Source organism: Tripterygium wilfordii, chromosome 11 (assembly GCF_013401445.1).
Source record: "Tripterygium wilfordii isolate XIE 37 chromosome 11, ASM1340144v1, whole genome shotgun sequence".
Classification (NCBI taxonomy): Eukaryota; Viridiplantae; Streptophyta; class Magnoliopsida; order Celastrales; family Celastraceae; genus Tripterygium; species Tripterygium wilfordii.
The window spans coordinates 9,793,936-9,812,467 of record NC_052242.1 but is presented as its reverse complement, the minus strand read 5'-3'; the positions used below and the strand labels follow the sequence as shown (position 1 = coordinate 9,812,467).

At 36.1% G+C, this 18,532-nt stretch overlaps 2 protein-coding genes across 2 annotated transcripts in view; one reads left to right on the top strand and one right to left on the bottom strand.

The window, feature by feature from the left end:
• LOC120009753 (perakine reductase-like) overlaps window positions 1-18,532 on the bottom strand; it is a 41,885-nt gene that overhangs the window by 7,487 nt on the left and 15,866 nt on the right. The window lies entirely within an intron of this gene.
• Window positions 12,014-16,234, top strand: LOC120009160 (two-component response regulator ARR6-like; the record flags this gene model as incomplete). Its single annotated transcript, XM_038859625.1, has 2 exons — window positions 12,014-12,193; window positions 15,734-16,234. Coding segments are annotated over exons 1-2 (681 nt in total), but the record flags the coding sequence as incomplete, so codon positions are not given.

Genomic DNA, 18,532 nt, shown 5'->3' with positions numbered 1-18,532 from the left:
GAACCAATTTGGAGCCTATCACACTAAGTGACCCATGGCCTCTAATGACACTAGGTTACTCCCCCTTCAATCATGCATACCAATTTATACATTTAGCTTATAAGCACATATCACCAAGAAAATATAATAAGCATTCAAGTTCAAACTTGGGATATCAATCAAACAAGGATATGCATTCAAGTAATATGCACTCAAGGTGCTTCACACAAACCCAATGCATTTCTTAGTTTTATGAATCTATCCTTAGCTAAAGGCTTAGTGAACAAATCGGCAATATTATGTTCCCCTTCTACATGTTCAAGCACAATGTTCTTTTTAGCAACATGATCTCTAATGAAATAATGTCTAATGTCTATATGCTTAGCTTTACCATGATATCTAGGATTCTTAGACAAATGTATGGCACTTATGTTATCACAAAGAATTGGAATGTTTGAAAATTCCATATTAAAATCAAGCATTTGTTGTTTAATCCAAAGCAATTGGCAAGTACAACTACCAATAGCCATATATTCGGCTTCGGTAGTGCTCAAAGCAACACATGTTTGCTTCTTGGAGAACCAAGATATGAGCATATTTCCTAGGTATTGACAAGTACCACTAGTACTTTTCCTATTTATTTTGCAACCCGCAAAGTCGGCATCTACAAATGAATGCAAGTCAAATGAAGATTTCTTATCATACCACAACCCTAGGGAAGGTGTGTCCTTTAAGTACCTAAGAATCTTCTTTATGGCCATGAGATGTGTTTGCTTAGGATTAGATTGAAATCTTGCACACATGCAAACACTAAACATAATATCGGGCCTAGATGCGGTCAAGTAAAGTAAACTACCAATCATTGACCTATATCTCTTTTGATCAACATCATTACCATCTAGGTCGGGTTCTAATTTGGTTCCCACTCCCATAGGTGTGGATGAACCTTTAGAAATATCCATGCCAAACCTTTTTAATATCTCATTTGTATACTTAGTTTGACTAATGTGAGTGCCAAGTGGGGTTTGTTTAATTTGTAAACCTAGAAAGTAAGTCAACTCACCCATCATACTCATTTCAAATTCATTCTTCATGCATAATGCAAAATCTTCACACATAGATTCTAATGTAGCACCAAACACAATATCGTCAACATATATTTGCACAATTAGCATATCAAGACCTTTGTATTTAATAAACAAAGTATCATCAATACTACCACATTGAAAACCATTTTCAAGCAAGAACTTAGACAATCTTTCATACCAAGCTCTAGGAGCTTGTTTTAAACCATATAAAGCCTTGTCTAGTTTGTAAACATGGTTTGGAAATTTCTTACTTTCAAATCCGGGAGGTTGTTTTACATAAACTTCCTCATTTATCACACCATTTAAAAATGCACTTTTCACATCCATTTGAAAAAGTTTGATATTTTTGTAACATGCAAATGCAAGCAATAATCTAATAGCCTCTAACCTTGCAACCGGTGCAAAGGTTTCATCAAAGTCAATGCCCTCTTCTTGGCAATATCCTTGGGCCACTAATCTAGCTTTGTTCCTAGTTACATTACCATTTTCATCCATCTTATTCCTATAGACCCATTTTGTTCCTATAATGGTGTGGTCTTTAGGTTTAGGACAAAGAGTCCAAACCTTACTTCTCTCAAATTGTTCTAACTCCTCTTGCATGGCATACACCCAATCATCATCATGCAAAGCATCACGTACATTTTTAGGCTCTACTAAAGAAAGCATGGCAAAAGAGTTTAAAGGATTAGAATTGACCGTAGAGTCCCTTTTGGCTCTTAGTTGCCTTCCTTGATGCAAGTCTCCAATAATTAGTTCTTTTGGATGAGACTTCATCACCTTGTATTTGTGAACACCCGGTTGTTCCATAGCATTTTCAGCTTCATTTTGTTCTTCATTTCCCTTGGGTTCACCTTCACTTTCTTCATTTGGTGGTGTTTCTTCATTTGAGATATTCATCTCCCTTAAGTTCTCCACCAAAGGGACATCATCTTCATCTTCTTCTAGCAATTGTACTCCATGTGTACCTTCATTTTTGTGCTTCAAAGGATGTTCCAAATCTGAAAATTTATTTTCTACACGCACATTTGGAGCAAGTGTGGTCATATCATCGAATTTAACATTTACACTTTCTTCCACAATTTTAGTTCTAGAGTTAAATACTCTATATGCTTTAGATGATGATGAATATCCTAAAAATATTCCAATGTCACTCTTTGCATCAAATTTATCCAAATTGTCTTTGGTATTTAAAATAAAACATTTAGCACCAAAAACCTTAAAGTAATCTACTTTAGGTTTCTTGCCATACAAGAGTTCGTAAGGAGTTTTCTTTAATCCTTTTCTAATGCTAAGTCTATTACTCACATAACATGCATTACTAGTAGCTTCGGCCCAAAAATATTTAGGAAGATTATATTCTAGAAGCATGGTTCTTCCTAGTTCTTGTAAAGTTCTATTCTTCCTTTCTACAACCCCATTTTGTTGAGGTGTCCTAGGAGCACTAAACTCGTGTTTAATACCAAAAGAAGCACACAAAGAATCAAAATTAGCATTTTCAAATTCACCTCCATGGTCACTTCTAATTTTTGAAACCTTTAAGTTATGCTCATTTTGCAATCTCCTAAGTAAGTTTTCAAAAGCATGCAATGCATCACTTTTATGCACAAGAAACAAACACCATGTAAATCTAGTATAATCATCCACAATAACAAATGCATAGTATTTTCCACCTAGACTCCTAACTCTACTAGGACCAAATAAATCCATATGTAACAATTCTAGAGGCCTAGAAGTACTAATATCAAGTTTAGGCTTAAAAGACTCTTTAGTTTGTTTACCCCTAACACAAACATCACAAACATGTTCAACATTGAAATTTAACTTAGGCAATCCTCTAATAAGTTCATTGGCACACAACCTTTTCAATGTAGACATTCCGATATGACCTAATCTTCTATGCCAATGCAAAGCATCATCATTCTTAGCAAGCAAGCAAGATATTTTAGAATTTTTCATAGCATCAAAATGCATTACATACATATCACCACTTCTACTTCCTAATTTCACAACATTACCATAAACATCAAACACATAACATTTATCATTTTTGAAAAGAATATCAAAGCCTTTATCGGCTAAATGACTAACACTCAATAAATTAAAAGATAAATTTTCAACCAATCTTACTTCACTAAGGGAGAAAGAAGAGTTACCTATGGATCCCAAGCCTAGGATCTTACCTTTGACCTTGTCTCCAAAGGTCACAAATCCTCCATTCTTCTTTGCTTTAAAGGATGTGAATAATGAAGCATCTCCCGTCATGTGTCTAGAACAACCACTATCCAAATACCATTTGCATGACTCGGATTTGGATTTTAAGCACACCTAGATAAACACATGTTTAATATACTTTAGGTATCCAAACTTTGGATCCTTTGGGGTTAGTAGCAATAAAGGCATATGCATCAATTTTGAAAGTTCTCATCACATATGCTTTCTTTTCAAAGTCATTCAACCCTTTAGGCACCCAAACCTTCTTCACATAAACTTTTCTCTTCCTAGGTGTAGTTCCCTTAGGAACATTAGCCTTACCCTTGGGGTAGGTACCATTTTTGTTCACGTTGACCGTGGCCTCCTTAGCCTCTAGGGTGTCCTTAAGTTTCATAGGATCATATCCTAATCCACTCTTGTCAAGATAATGTCTTTGAGATGCAAGAAGTTCATCCAATTTAGAAGAACTCATAGAAAATTTTGAAAATTGTTTTTCAAGCATATTGTATTTCTCATTGGCCATATCAAGCTCTTTTTGTAGAGAAGAAGAGTTAGGCATAATAATGCACTCATGATCATCCCATGTATCCAACTCACCTTCTAGCTCATGAATTCTAGCATGCAAAGCATCTAAGTCATATGAATTGCTAGATGATGCAATGTTACTAGAATTAACACATGTTTTCAATTGATTTTTTAAATCCTCATTTTCTTGAACTAATGCATCAAGTGAAAAACATACATCATCATATTTAGATTTCAAATCACAACACTCATTTAGATGCATTTTTTCTACTTTAGAAAGTCTACTAACTTCTTTCTTAGCATGCTTGTGTTTATGCATCAATTTCTCATAAGCAATATAAAGTTCATCATAAACACAAGAGAGCTCATCATAAGAAGGTTTAGAAGATGTTACCATCTCATCCGAATTTGATGAGGACACTTCCTCTTCCTCATTTGCCATGAGACACAAGTTGGCTTGGAGTTCCTCTTCACTATCACTTGAAGATGATGATGAAGAATCATCCCAAGTGGCCTTGAATGCCTTCTTCTCCTTCTTCCCTTTTTCCTTCTTCTTCTCTTTCTCTCTATATTCCTTATGCTTCTTCTTTTGAAGCTTAGGGCAATCGGCCATAAAGTGACCTACTTTGCCACACTTAAAGCAAGTACTCTTTTCTTTCTCTTTCTCCTCTCTCTTTTCTTTAAAAGCCTTTCTATTCTTGAATCCTCCACGTTTGTTCATCTTCAAGAACTTCTTGAAATGCTTAGCTAATAGGGCTGCCCCTATTTCACTATCATCATCACTAGAATCCGAACTAGTGTCACTATTGATCCTAAGAGCTAAGCCATTTTTCTTAGGTGGTGCATCTTCCTCATCTAATCTTGACATCTCCAACTCATGTGTCATTAGACTTCCTATTAATTCCTCTATCTTAAGCTTCCTAAGGTCTTTAGCCTCTTTAATGGCTACTACCTTATCTTTCCAAATCCTAGGTAAACTCTTAAGGATCTTTTGGACCTTATCAACTTCCTCATATGGTTTGTTCAAAGCTTCTAATTCATTACATATGCAAGTAAGTCTAGAAAACATCTCCCTAATGCTCTCACCCTTCTTCATCCTAAAGCTCTCAAACTCGGTGACTAGCATGTTTATCTTAGAGTCCTTCACTTGACTTGTTCCTTCATGCTTCAATTCTAACATATCCCAAATCTCCTTTGCACTCTTACATTGAGCTATGTAATCAAATTCACTCCTAATAAGTGCAATGTGCAAAGTGTTGATTGCCTTATTATTTAGGCTAAGTAATCTCTTATCTTCCTTAGTAAACTCACTCTTTTCCTTATCTACCATCTCATCACCCAAAAGTTTCCTAGGAACATAAGGACCATTCTCTACAACTTCCCACAAATCATAATCAATGGAATTTATAAAAATTTTCATCCTATTTTTCCAAAAACCGTATTGCAAGCCATTGAAAAATGGTGGTCTATTCATGGATAGGCCTTCGGCCTCACCATAAGAATTAATATTTGCCATAAATATGCCAAATAGGATATAACTCCTAGTTTTAGCTAACCTGCTCCGATACCAATTGACGGATCGAGTTTAACACAAGAGGGGGGGGGGGTGAATTGTGTCCCCAAATTCCAATTGGAATCCCCTTTTCAATTTAAACAAATTAATGGCAATTAACAAGTAGCACACAAATTTGGACTCTAATGATTTTCCTAATCAATATTCAATCCAATGCAAGATGTGATACAATATAGTGAATGACCAAATATCAAATAATCAAGAATTGCACAAAACAGATTTTCAAGCAACACACTGCACACAGATTTTTCAACTCAGAGTTTACCTATCAAATGATGTCAAAATGCAACGAAATTTTATACGCAATGTCATAACACCTTAATAAACACTATATCAAAATCCTGCAGTTTGCTAATCTCGGACAGATTAGGGTTTTGAAAATCCTGCAGTTTGAAACAAGTAGTAAATATAAACAAGTAAACAAAGAAATCAACACAGCGATTTATAGTAGTTCGGAGACCCTTCTCCTATGTCTACTACCTAGATTCACCAACCTAGGATTTTCCCAACTCCACTACGGTGTGGTTTTAAGAGACCCACAAAACTCCTTACACCAAGGGTTTCTAAGAACTCCCTCAAACTTCAATGTTTACAATTTCCCCTAACAAAGGGAATTTCTCAATGGGATTTTCAGCCAAGGTTCTCACAGGTTACCTCAAAGGTATTTGGTGTGGAACTCTCAAGATTACAGCAACACTATCAAAGATAGGATTTTAAGAACAAGAGAGGTTTAGATTGTAAGTAAACAAAGCCTAAAGGATATAGGAACTTCTCTTTTGCAAAAGCAAGAGTAGTGAGAAGTCCTTGATTGTAGAGGCTTGTATTGGAGAAGATTGTTGTAGCAAATAGCAAGAAAGCTTGATGATTGATGAACTTGATAGCAAGAGGTTTCTCTCAAGGATAATTTTCAATTTGCTTCTCCAAGTTGTATGAAAGGGAAGATCCTCTTTTAAAGACAATTCTCTCCTATGCTTGCAGCCATTGGATCAAACTTCAAGAGTTGATCTCTACCATCCATTGCAGCTCCTAATCTTGGTCATTGATAATTTGAGCAAACAAATCTCCACCATAGAGCATATAGACGTTGGAAGCTTGAGAGAAGTCAAGTTGTACCTTTCTTCCATAAGTGTTGTCACAAGCACAACCCTTTGATCAATGTATGTCTTCAAATCTTGACCATTCAAACTCTCTTTAATTCTCAACCATGGATGTAAATTGTACTATGCCATCTTGTCCCTTCATTTTGAATCAAAGACTTCAAAAGTGATCCCTTAGTCAAGGATCTTGTTTGATTGCACCAACCTAACTTTCTTGGTAGCACATGTCTTGAGTGAAAATGTCAAGGATCTTGTTTGATTGCACCAATCCTAACTTTCTTGGTAGCACATGTCTTGAGTGAAAATGTCAAGGATCTTGTTTGATTGCACCAATCCTAACTTTCTTGGTAGCACATGTCTTGAGTGAAAATGTCAAGGATCTTGTTTGATTGCACCAACCTAACTTTCTTGGTAGCACATGTCTTGAGTGAAAATGTCAAACAAGAATATATCACTAATGATAGAGAGGACAAGGTTTGTCCCACATGTTTGAAAAGAGTTGTATCTCCATGAAGACCACAACCAATAGCCTCAATGTTTGATTCATTCAACTTGATTAAATGTCTTAGTGGAAAGTTGGCAAATATAGGATTTTTCATTGTTTCCTAGAGCTCCAAGCTCATTCTTAGAAACAGGACTTCGACCACTCTTGAACATACTAAATTCTGAGCCATATGAGACCACAATGATGATTAACCTACAAGGAAATAGGAGATAGAACTCCCCAATTGCATGTAAGCTCAAAGAGCTTCATATAGAGCGCATAGGTTAATTACATTAGAAAAACAACCCAGAAAATTCATATTACTGGATGATAAATCATTTTATATGTATTAGAATGTCCATGTAAAATTTCATAACAATCGGAAATCGTTTGGTCACTCAACCAAGCAATTAGATCACTAATAGTGAAACCGATAAATTCTAAGCGTAAATTCAAAGTCATTTTGCAAACTCAGTGTAAATGACCTTTTCTCTTGAACTTTACTAAATCAAATATGTTCATAGTGATGAAACTAAGATGCACACGAAATTTCATTTAAATCGGAGTTCATTTGGTTCACCACGTTCACAAAGAACACATATGCACAAAATTAGGTAAAACCTAGTTTTGGCGGAATTTAAGCATATGACCAAATATATATGTGATTCACTTAATTTCTCATGAATATAGTCCTAGAACATATATTAAACCTTCTTGTGCATGTGGTTCAAGTTTCAAGTCATTTGGACCTAAGTTGGTTAAGATATGATAATTGGAAAATTGATGCTCTAACTTAGTTCATGTATGTTTGTTTTCAAAACTTAATTTCCAGCACTATCTCAAAAATATATAGTCATTTAAATTCAATTCATATAAATCAAATATTGCTTTAATGTTTCATTATCATTTATAATTGATTTAATATCATCAAAATTAGACATATAGGACCATAGGTCCAACAAAATCCACATTATTTTTTGTTAAATACACATAAACATAAATATTGATTTGACCTTACTGAAAACAAACAGTCAGACTAGTTTTGAAAAATAAAGTCTACTAATATCAATGCATCTGTCTAGTTGTCTCTTTGATTGTGGAGAAGAGACGTGTGGTGGGTCATGTGTTTTTTGTGACAATGAGTTTGTGAGAGAGAAGAGTGATGTTCCAATGGAGAAAGTAAAAGAAAAATAAAAGTTAAATGATGGGTTGCCTAGCATGTGATCTTTGGTTTAACATGTGTTATTATACTGAACTCAAGTATATATTGGGGTATTAAGACCACGAAATTCACTTGCGTCAGACTTTAAAGAGTTGTTTCAAACGTTAGAAACATTTATGAGTAGTTTGATAGCTCTTTTTTTTTTTTATAAATCAAACACGACCTCTTCATTACTAACCTAACCTTCTTTCATTCTCCTCAAATAAACTTCTATTTGATCTCTTTCACCTTTTCACGGTCCTTCCCCCATTTTTTTCGATTTTTTTCCTCTTTTTTTGTTCGATTTTTGAAGAGTGTTCTCGTTTGCAAGTAGAACTGTACAGTTAAGGTATTCACAACGCTTTCCTTCCCAAATGAACCTGATTTTTTGTGGAATTATGTTGAATATCTATCCTATCCGGCTCAGTAAGTGTTTTGCTTCAGCCAAGATTAAATGGGTTTTATTTATAAAGTGAGAATGATTAAATAGTCATACTTGTTAGTTTTGGGCAAATGTGCAGATTGGATTAAGTTTATAAATTACTGAGTTTGTTTTATTTGAGTTTGATAGTCTTAATAAGTTTAATTGGTTTAAAGGATAAAAAAAATATTTATTTAGCCTTTGATTAGATTTGGTAACCATTTTTAAATGGGTGTTGCAGGGTGATAACATCTTCCATACACTTGACCGACCTCCGGACTCAATTTTTATTCTTGCAGATATGGATCATTTGGAAGAAATGAGAGCTTGGGCTAAAGATTTACGATTGTCAAGTAGTATTCCTAGTGATCAGGTAAATATAGATACTGAAGAAATTTTTTATTTGTTTCACAAAATATTTTGATTAATTACAGAAACTCAAGTGAAATCTATTGTTGACAGGATTATACTATCAGAAACGAAATGAAAAAAGAAGAAGAACTTGCGGATGATTGTGAAGAGAAAATTGAAGTTGACGTTACAAATCCATTTTTAACAGAGGCAGTATAACAACCAGGGAAATAATATGTCTTATATTTTGAACATATTTAGCAAACCTGTTTTAATTTATAACATTTATAAATTATTTTAAGGTGTTTGATTCACGTCCATCGTTGATTGATTGGGTTCAAGAAATAGGGCGTAATTTGGGATTCATCATCATTACAAGAAGCTCATCGAGCTCATCGTTATTGTTGCAATGCGATTGCGGTGACACATATAGAAGGAAGAAAACCTCCACGAAGCTAACAGGCACGAAAAAGCTTGATTGTCCTTTCAGACGTAAAGGGTTGAAACTACATGGAGCTGATGATTGGATGGTAAGAGTGCTATGTGGGATGCACAACCATGCCCCTGCATCATATATGGAGGGGCATCCATACGTCGGTCGCCTTTCTGATCTTGAAATTGAGATAATGGTTGATATGTCTAGCAATCATGTAAAGTCACGAGACATCTTGGCATCGTTGAAGAAACGAGATCCGAACAATGCGTCCACTATTAAAACAATATACAATGCACAACAGATTGAACTTCTGAAAAAGCCAATAAATCCCACATTCAGTCTCTAATGTCATTCCTACACGATCACATGTACATTTTCTATTATCGAACCAACGATATAACCAACAAGCTCCAGGATTTATTCTTTGCTCATCCAGGCACGTTAGAACTACTACGTGTATTCCCACATGTTTTATTAATAGACGCAACATACAAGACGAACAGGTTCAGGATGTCTCTTCTTAAGATTGTCGGGGTGACTGCAACAAATATGACATATTGCATAGCATTCGTGCTCTTGAATTCCGAGAAGGAGGACAATTATACATGGGTGATTGAACCTCTATTTTGAGATTCCAATGTCCTTTAATTAGGATGTACCAGCACTTAGCTAATGTATTTTATTGCATTTTAACTTAGTTTTACACTTACAAATGTTTCCCCTTCGTTTTGTAGGAATCGGACCTAATTCGGGCAAGTTGGAGCACTTTTTGGGCATTTTTGTTGTGAGGTGTCGAACACCTCTCAATGTGTCCGGAACCTCCTTTAAAAAAATGAAACAGAGCCCATGACGAAGACTTGATGAAGCCCAGGTGTCCGAACACCTTCAGAAGTCGTCTGGACACCTCGTCGCGAACCAGCATCTACAATATAGATTTTTGAAGGGTTTTTTGGGTATTTCTTAATTGTAATAAATGGGGATTGATTTTGTAAGGGTATTTAGGTATTTTCTATTGTACAAAGAGGGAAAAACCCTAAGATTGGGGTTTCTACCTCATTCATTCACTTTTGAACATCTAGCCTTCTTGTCTTTCTCTCTCTAGGGTTTTGCTTAGTTCTTGTGATCTTGATTGTAAACATTAGTTTTCATCTATAAAATTGATGTTTATTCTCATTATAAGGAGTGGCTAAGTCCCCTTTCTAGTTTCTAGTCCCGAACGGTGGGTGCAAGGTTTCGATTACTCAAGGTATGTTCAAAGAGTCGTAGCTTCGATCCCTCTCTTTTAATTTCGTGATAGTTGTGTGATTGGGTGCAATAGAATGACATATTGATTTTATTCTTAGATTGTCTAATCTAGGGATTTAATTTGATGTGCTTGAATGAGAAGTGTTAAACCCCAATGCATGATTTCCTTAATTAATTGAGTAATCCATTGCATAGCTATTAATTATGTGTATTGATGATGGGGTTTTGGGTTACTTTAGGAATGTATATGGGAGAGTTATGGTTAATTTGTCTTTGAGTGTGAAACTAGGGTGTTAGCTAAGCCGAGCCCCAAGGGGGAACATTAATCCATAATATTAGGTGTTTATCCCTTTATGTTCATCGTAGACTAAGAGACCCGATGGCCTCCATATATGAATAGAAGTCTTATATCGCAATTCCCTTTGCATATGCATGTGTATGGTTGTGTGTGTTTGCAATGATACCTTGAGTATGAGAACCGAGTAGCCACTGGGACGGATTAGGGACTAGGTTTTTAATTAGTTGTTTTAAATCCAATTCGTACTTACTTTGATTACAAAATCACTCATGCTACCGAGTTATTTGATATTCATTGCGTTTATTAGAGTTAGCTAGTCATTTGCATAACATTCACCACCAAATTTGCATTGCTTCCTCGTGGATCGATACCGGACTCACCGGTTTATTACTTACCGATGCCCTACACTTAGGGTAAGTACACACACACACACTTTGGTGTCGATCAAGTTTTTGGCACCATTGCCGGGGAAGCAAGTGTCAAAGGCGGAGCTGGGTGGCTCGTAGATGCTAGCTTTATGCTATTAAACGCCATCAAATAAGGAAGGAGCACAGTCACACTTCAAGGGTAACTTCGTTCCTCCCTTTTACTTGCTTTCTAGTGTAGTTGAGTTAGTATAGTTGCTGAAAAGAGAGAGAAAAAATTGTGAGGAGAACTTGGCGGATGGGGCTAACTTAGATTCCCGTGGGCGTTGGATGCCACCTTGTTTGCTGCTTGGTAGTGATACATTGTTTGAGAGAGCTTTGTGCATTTTTCTTTCTATAACTACTTGCTACATCTTGGTGTGTTTTTATTCCTAAGATTGATTATTGTTCTATTTCTATCTCTGCTCTTGTTCTTGCTTGATATTGCCATTGGTGATTAGTTGATTGAAAATCTTGTGTTACTTGACTTGGTTGGTTGTCATCTTTTGTGCTACTTGCTATCTTTGTTTGCCATCATGTCTCAACCTAGAAATAGTATTAGTGGGCGTGAGTCTAGTATAGATGGGAGAGGTGGTGATATAAATGCAGTTTAAGGTGTTTCCAGTCAACAATTGAGGAAAGTGTTGCCCCAAGAGTTATTGTCACCGATAGAGAGTTGGAGCTAATGAAATCATGTGCCATGGTATTTCCTGATGCAAAGAAACTACTCTGTAGAAGGCACATATATAGGAGTGTTTTGGTGAACTGCAAAAGATCATTTCAAGAAAAGAAATCATGGGATGTATTCTACTCATCCTGGAATACGTTGGTGGAATCTGAAAATGAGATTGCCTATGTGTACAATTTGTCGCACCTAGAGGTAATCCACAAAAACTATGCAGTTGTGGTTAGTTACATTAAAGATGTATGGTTGACACCATATAAGGATATGTTTGTCTTTGTTTGGACGAATAAGTATTTACATTTCGGGAACTTGACCACTAATAGGGTCGAGAGTCAGCATGCAAAGTTAAAGAAATACCTGGTTTTGTTTCGATTGATGTGTTGAATCTGCTTTTCAAAGAATATGAGCAATCTAAAGTCGTCAGAGAAGATTCATACGCCTGCGGATGTAAACTTCGTACAATCTATGGACTACCGTGTGCGCACGAGCTTTCAATATACATGAACGATAGTCAGCCTATACCATTTGCTTTCATCGATGCATTCTAGAAGAAACTTGACCTATCGCCATGTGTTTCTCTTAGAGACGATGACATCGATTGTACCGTTGAGCTACAAATATTTGCAAAACAATTTAAGCGTCACGCACAACCAGGAAAGTTCAGTCTACTGCTGTAGTACCCGGTTTTCGTCCGCCCAAAAAAATACAAAATATAAAAATAATAATAATAAAAACAAATATATTAAAAATATATAAATATATCATATAAAAAAATATAAAAAACAAATATAAAAAAGAAGGAAAAGATAAAGTGGCCGAAAGTAGGGTAAAAAAAAAAGGAAAGTGAAAAGGGGAAGGAAAAGAGAAAGAAAAGGAAAAAAGGGCGAGAAGGAAAAAAAAGGAAAGAAAGAAGAAAAAGGAAGAGCAGGGAGGAGATTTTGGGAGAATAATCGCAGCCGCCGCACACTATTAGAAAATAAATTTTGAGAAGTGGATTCACGGCTGCTAGGAAAGAAATCGGGAGGAGAAAACCAAAGAGAAATAGCAGAAAAGTCGGGAGAAGGTAATGATCCATTCATACTTTAATCCCTGGTATATCTCCTTGCTTCTTTTTCTTTGATCCCATTTCTATATTGTTCGGGTCCCATTTCGGTTTTGCTTCCTTCTACTACGTCTGATCTCGATCTATGAGACTCTGTTAGCATGATGGTGATGCCGGTTTTCTCTTGATTTTAAGGTTTGATCTGCATGTATTTGTTTGCATGCTGTGTTCATATTTGTCTTTCGTCTATATTTGATTTTAAAACCTGCTTTGATACCCAGTTTTGGCATTAGTATTCATTCTTTGGTTCTGATTTTTTGGTTTGGATCTGGTTGATGCCTGGCTTCTAATATGAAGACTTTAATACTTGATTTGGATATTTGGCTTTGAAGATACCGATTACTTACTATGTTGAAAGCTGATATTGATATTTGATTATGATTTTCCTGGTTTGGGTCTTATTCGCTTATGATACTGAAATCTGGATTTACATATTTGCTGAAATGCCCGGTTATAATGTTGGGGGTTTTGATGGCTGACGTGTGATACTAGATCTTGAAATCTGGTTTAGATAAAATTATGCTGATAATGATGAATGGTTAAGCTATTAAAGATTGAGGTTAGGTTCATATTTATATTGACTTTATGGGTTTAAATCTTTGTTGGATCGTGCTCCGGGTGCTTCTGTGTGTGTATATATATACGGTGTACATGTATATGTGGTGTGTGAATGTGTGTGTTGTGCGTGTATATATATACAGTGGGTGTATGCACATATATGTATAGTGTATTGTGTTTGTATATGTATATGTACCAGCTTGTGGATGTGTTTATATATGTATATGTGCATACATGATATGGTTGTGTATGATATTGTATATGTTTATATGTGTATATGAATCTTTGAATATGGATTTGATTTGATATTACATTTGAATACTCCTTTTGACCACTCTTTTTGTTTAATTTGCTACGTGGATTGGGCTTGGCTCCATCGGGATCGGGTTGGACTCTATTTGGACCGGAATTAATGAGAGCTTGAGTAACTTTGGGATTTTGTTCGATTTATGACAAATTTTTGTTCGTTTTAATTTTATTATTACATGTGTACATTTAGTCCTCATGTTGGGTAATTCATTTCATTCATGTCGACATTTATCACTTTGGACATTAATTATTTGGATTTTTATTTATTTATTATAAGTATATGAGTTTAAAATTGAATATAGGTCATTTCAATTAAAGAAATCATAAGTTGATTTCCTTTATTTGAATTATGAACCTTATTTGATTTCATTTATGAATTTGCCATAAGTTGGCAATAATAGGTTAAATTGATAGATGACACTTTTCCAAATAATCATTTATACCATAAGTTGATATTTAAAATTAAACTTACCAAAAGTTGGTAGGTCATTTTACTAAATAAACCATAAGTTGGTATCTAAAATTAAACCTACCCAAAGTTGGTAGGACATTTTATCATTAACACCATAAGTTGGTGTTTAAAATTAAACCTATCAAAAGTTGGTAGGACATTTTATCATTAACACCGTAAGTTGGTGTTTTAAATTAAATCTACCAAAAGTTGGTAGTGTGTCTCCAAATAAACACCATCATAAGTTGATAAGTGTGTTGAAAGTAATAATTCAAACTTTAACAATTACACCTTGCAAAGAGCAAGTTTCCATAAGATAGCCATTAGATTAATCTGGGTAACCGTTTTCAAACGGGAGTTGTGGGGTGCCTAATACCTTCCCCACACTCAATCGATCCCCGTACCCTTTTCTCTGGTTCGCAGGTCTTTTCGGTATCCAATTGCACCTTAAATCAATTGGTGGCGACTCTAAACATTTTTTTCATCCTCAAACGCCGGTCTGCGTCGTGACCCCGGTTGCGACAACTGGCGACTCTGCTGGGGAAATCAGGTTTTTTAAACCTAAGAGGGTCAAGCCCATATGATTAAATTGATTAGCTACGGTTGCTTCTTTTTGTATGAATTGTTTGTTTCCTTTATATGTCAGAGATGTTGATTTATTTTGTTGTGGTAAAGTATTTGTCATCTCATACATTTACACTCACTGTAGCCTACCAGCTGGGCTCTACCTTTAGTATTAGAGAGGGTTGACCACTATTCTCGTGAGATTCCGTCTCCGCATGGGTAGTGGAAGATATCCTCACCAGATCGACTTCCCTTAAAAGTTAAGGGAGGAGGCTTTTGTCCCAATAGTTGGGATTTTAAAAGCAACATGATCTGGGACCTCGCGGAATAGTTAGATAAACTTACCCAAGCACTTTATAAAGCCCTAGATCCATGTCCGAAACCTCCAGAAGTTTATGTTACCCCGTGTAATGGCATATTCTATTTTTGTGTGATTTATTCATTTGTCGTTGATGTTTTGTTTTACACATTTTTAATTGTAATTTCCATTATCGGTTTCTTCTCTCATGCATTCACGTAGGCACAGTCATTGCATTTTGTCAAACTAAATAAGTTCATAGTCATGCATGAAAAAAAAAACAAAAAAAAAAGAAAAAAAGAAAAAGAAAAAAACACCAATTCACTCATGTCTTTGCCATCCTTATAATACAAGATTACAGTTGTGAATTGCTAAAACAATGAAAATGAACAACAAAAAAATATAATAGGGCAGTTTGTGAGGAAATTGACTCTTAATTTTCTTGTTGATCAAGTGGGAATGGATCATTCTATGTCTGATTCTGAGGAGGTTTACGTTTTGGCTGTCGATGACAACCTTGTTAATAGACCAGTCATTGAAAGGTTGCTCAAGATTACTTCCGGTAAAGTAACTGCAGTGGACAGTGGAATAAGAATACTTCAGTTTCTGGGATTAGACGAGGAGAATAATTGTCCTGTTGGGTTTGATAGTTTGAAAGTGGATCTAATTATCACCAATTACTGTATGCCTGGAATGACAGGAGATGAGTTGCTAAAGAAAATCAAGGAATCATCTGCCTTGAGAGAGACTCCGGTGGTAATCAGGTCATCTGAGAACATAGTGACTCGAATCGACAGATGCTTGGAAGAAGGAGTAGAGGATTTTATTGTAAAGTCAGTGAAGTTGTCCGATGTGAAGCGCTTGAAAGGTTACATGACCAGAGACGGAAACCAAAAGAGATGCATCAACAACAAGAGAAAGCTTCCGGAGACTTGTGATCTATATTTATTACCACCATCACCATCAGAGCCATGTTCTCCACCACCGTTGGAATCTCTTATCAGACAGCTTAAAAGGTCCTGCTTGGATTAAATCCTGATCGTCTGTTATGCACCCTGCCTCACTGTGCAAATATTCGTAATTTCTCGGGGAGTGTGAAAGTTTCTTTTATTATTATTCTATTTTATTTTTATCTAGTTGAAAAAAAAGAAAAAAAAAAGAGAAAAGAGTCGTCCCCAAGCGGGGAAATGAACAGTTGAGTGTGACAGTTTTGTTTTTTTATTATTATCTGGTTGAAAAGAGAAGCAGGAAGAAAAAATTCGTCCTCAAGCGGGAAAATAACAGTGGAAGGTGACAGTAAAGTAAATACTGATGTGACAGGCACCGCGAATGTCTTCGCATATGTAGAGCCATCTTCGTCTTCATCTCCATCTCAATCATTTCTGGCGAAAGCGTGTTTTCTCTCTGAGCCATCTTCATCTCCGTCTCCATCTTCACAATCATACACAATCATCAAAAACACAATGTTGACCTAGACGCTAAGTCTTGGTCCAACACTTTGTTCATCTTCCTCAAGAAATCTTCAAGGATGGATACTCCTAACTCTCCACTTGCAAAAAGGTCTAGAACTGATGAAGGTTCTACTTCTAAAGAAGAGGAAAGTGAAAATGATCCCAGATTCAACCTCTCCCCTATAAGGGAAGACGTATACGAGGACGATCCCCAGAAAACCATCGAATCTCTACAAGAAGCTTTGAGGGAAACCAAAATGAGACTTAAAAAAACAACCGACAAAGTTCAAGACTACAAAAGGCAACTTATGGTTTCAAAGCATGCCATACAAGGTGTTCGATATATGTCATGGGGCAGACAAGCAAGTACTCATGACCCAGATAAATTGCACGAAGCAATCACTGAGATCACAGTACAACTTGGATCTGTTGCAGATGGAATAGACAATGTTCTTTATACCCTAGAATAAAATTCCTGTCCAACAGTATGATTATTACTATGTATAAAGGGAAGTGGTTTGATATTGGGAAGATCTATCTGGCCACGATCTTCAAAGCCAAGGATTTTGTCGAGAAGAAGCCAACAAAGGCGGGGAAGCTATTTTTCCCACGGCTTATCACAAGGTTGCTTTTGTTCAAAAGCATTCGACCTCCTCGGCCTCAAGCATCTTTGGGATATCAGGTCACCATGATGGAAAGAAGGACATGGCGTCAGAGCATCAGCCATTTGAAAACAACTTCTGCTGGAAAGAAGCAGACCTAAGAAGGTCACTCAGCATCACCACCTGGTGATTCCTCATCAGCAATTGCAGCATCTCCACAATCAGATCGCATGCATGCAGCGATGGCCTGGCTAGAGATGAGGCTACGAACACTAGAAGATGGACAGCAAAGGTTGGAGTACATGTTGGTCGCAGTCATGGACATGATAAGGAAGTGAAAACATAGCAATCCAACAGTCAGAAATTTTGGGGAGTTATGTGAGTAGTTTGAGGAATTCTATGTTGCTATTATGGGGAATGATCAAAACTTTGTTGTTAAGCCTTGCCATGGCCTTCAGGTTTTAGGCTCAGTAACTGGACCAATTTGGAATTGCCAGATTCTGTCAGCAACCTTCAAGAGTAATATCCATGTGCACTACGATCTATTGCCCAGCTCATGGCTACTGATTGGGATTCTGTAATAAGCTTGTCTTTACTTTATCTTTTGATGAATTTGCATAGTATGGCCTTTGCATGTTTTCCTGTTTCTGATGATTCTGCATTGCTTATCATAAATAAAAATCTTTGATCAAAATTCTCACATATATTCATTTCACTCATCACTTCCAAAATTCAAAATCTCACACATTCCATTTTAACAGGATTGAAATTGAGGATAATGAAAAAGATGAACCGAATGAACCAGATTTTGGGGGCACCCATTAACAATGATTGAATCTGACTCTGACACCAAGGATGAATATGAGATATAGTCAGAAATGAGAAAAAAAAAAGTCTAATCAAAAAGAAAAGATAATTCAAATGGATGAGGTTGTTAATTTGGGGTTGGAAGTTTGAATTGGTGCAAACTTGGAAGATTAGAGATGAAATAAAGAAGCAATTTGATGGCGGATGTCTTGCTGTAGTAAAATACCCCGAATAATATGGAAATATTGCACCAGTACTGAAAAAGGATGATTGTAATCAGATCACGATGGCACTAGAAGATAAAGAGGAAATTACTGTCATTACTTTATGTGGTACCTGTTGCTATGAAGTCATGCCATTTGGTCTAAAAATGCGGGAGATACTTATCAGCA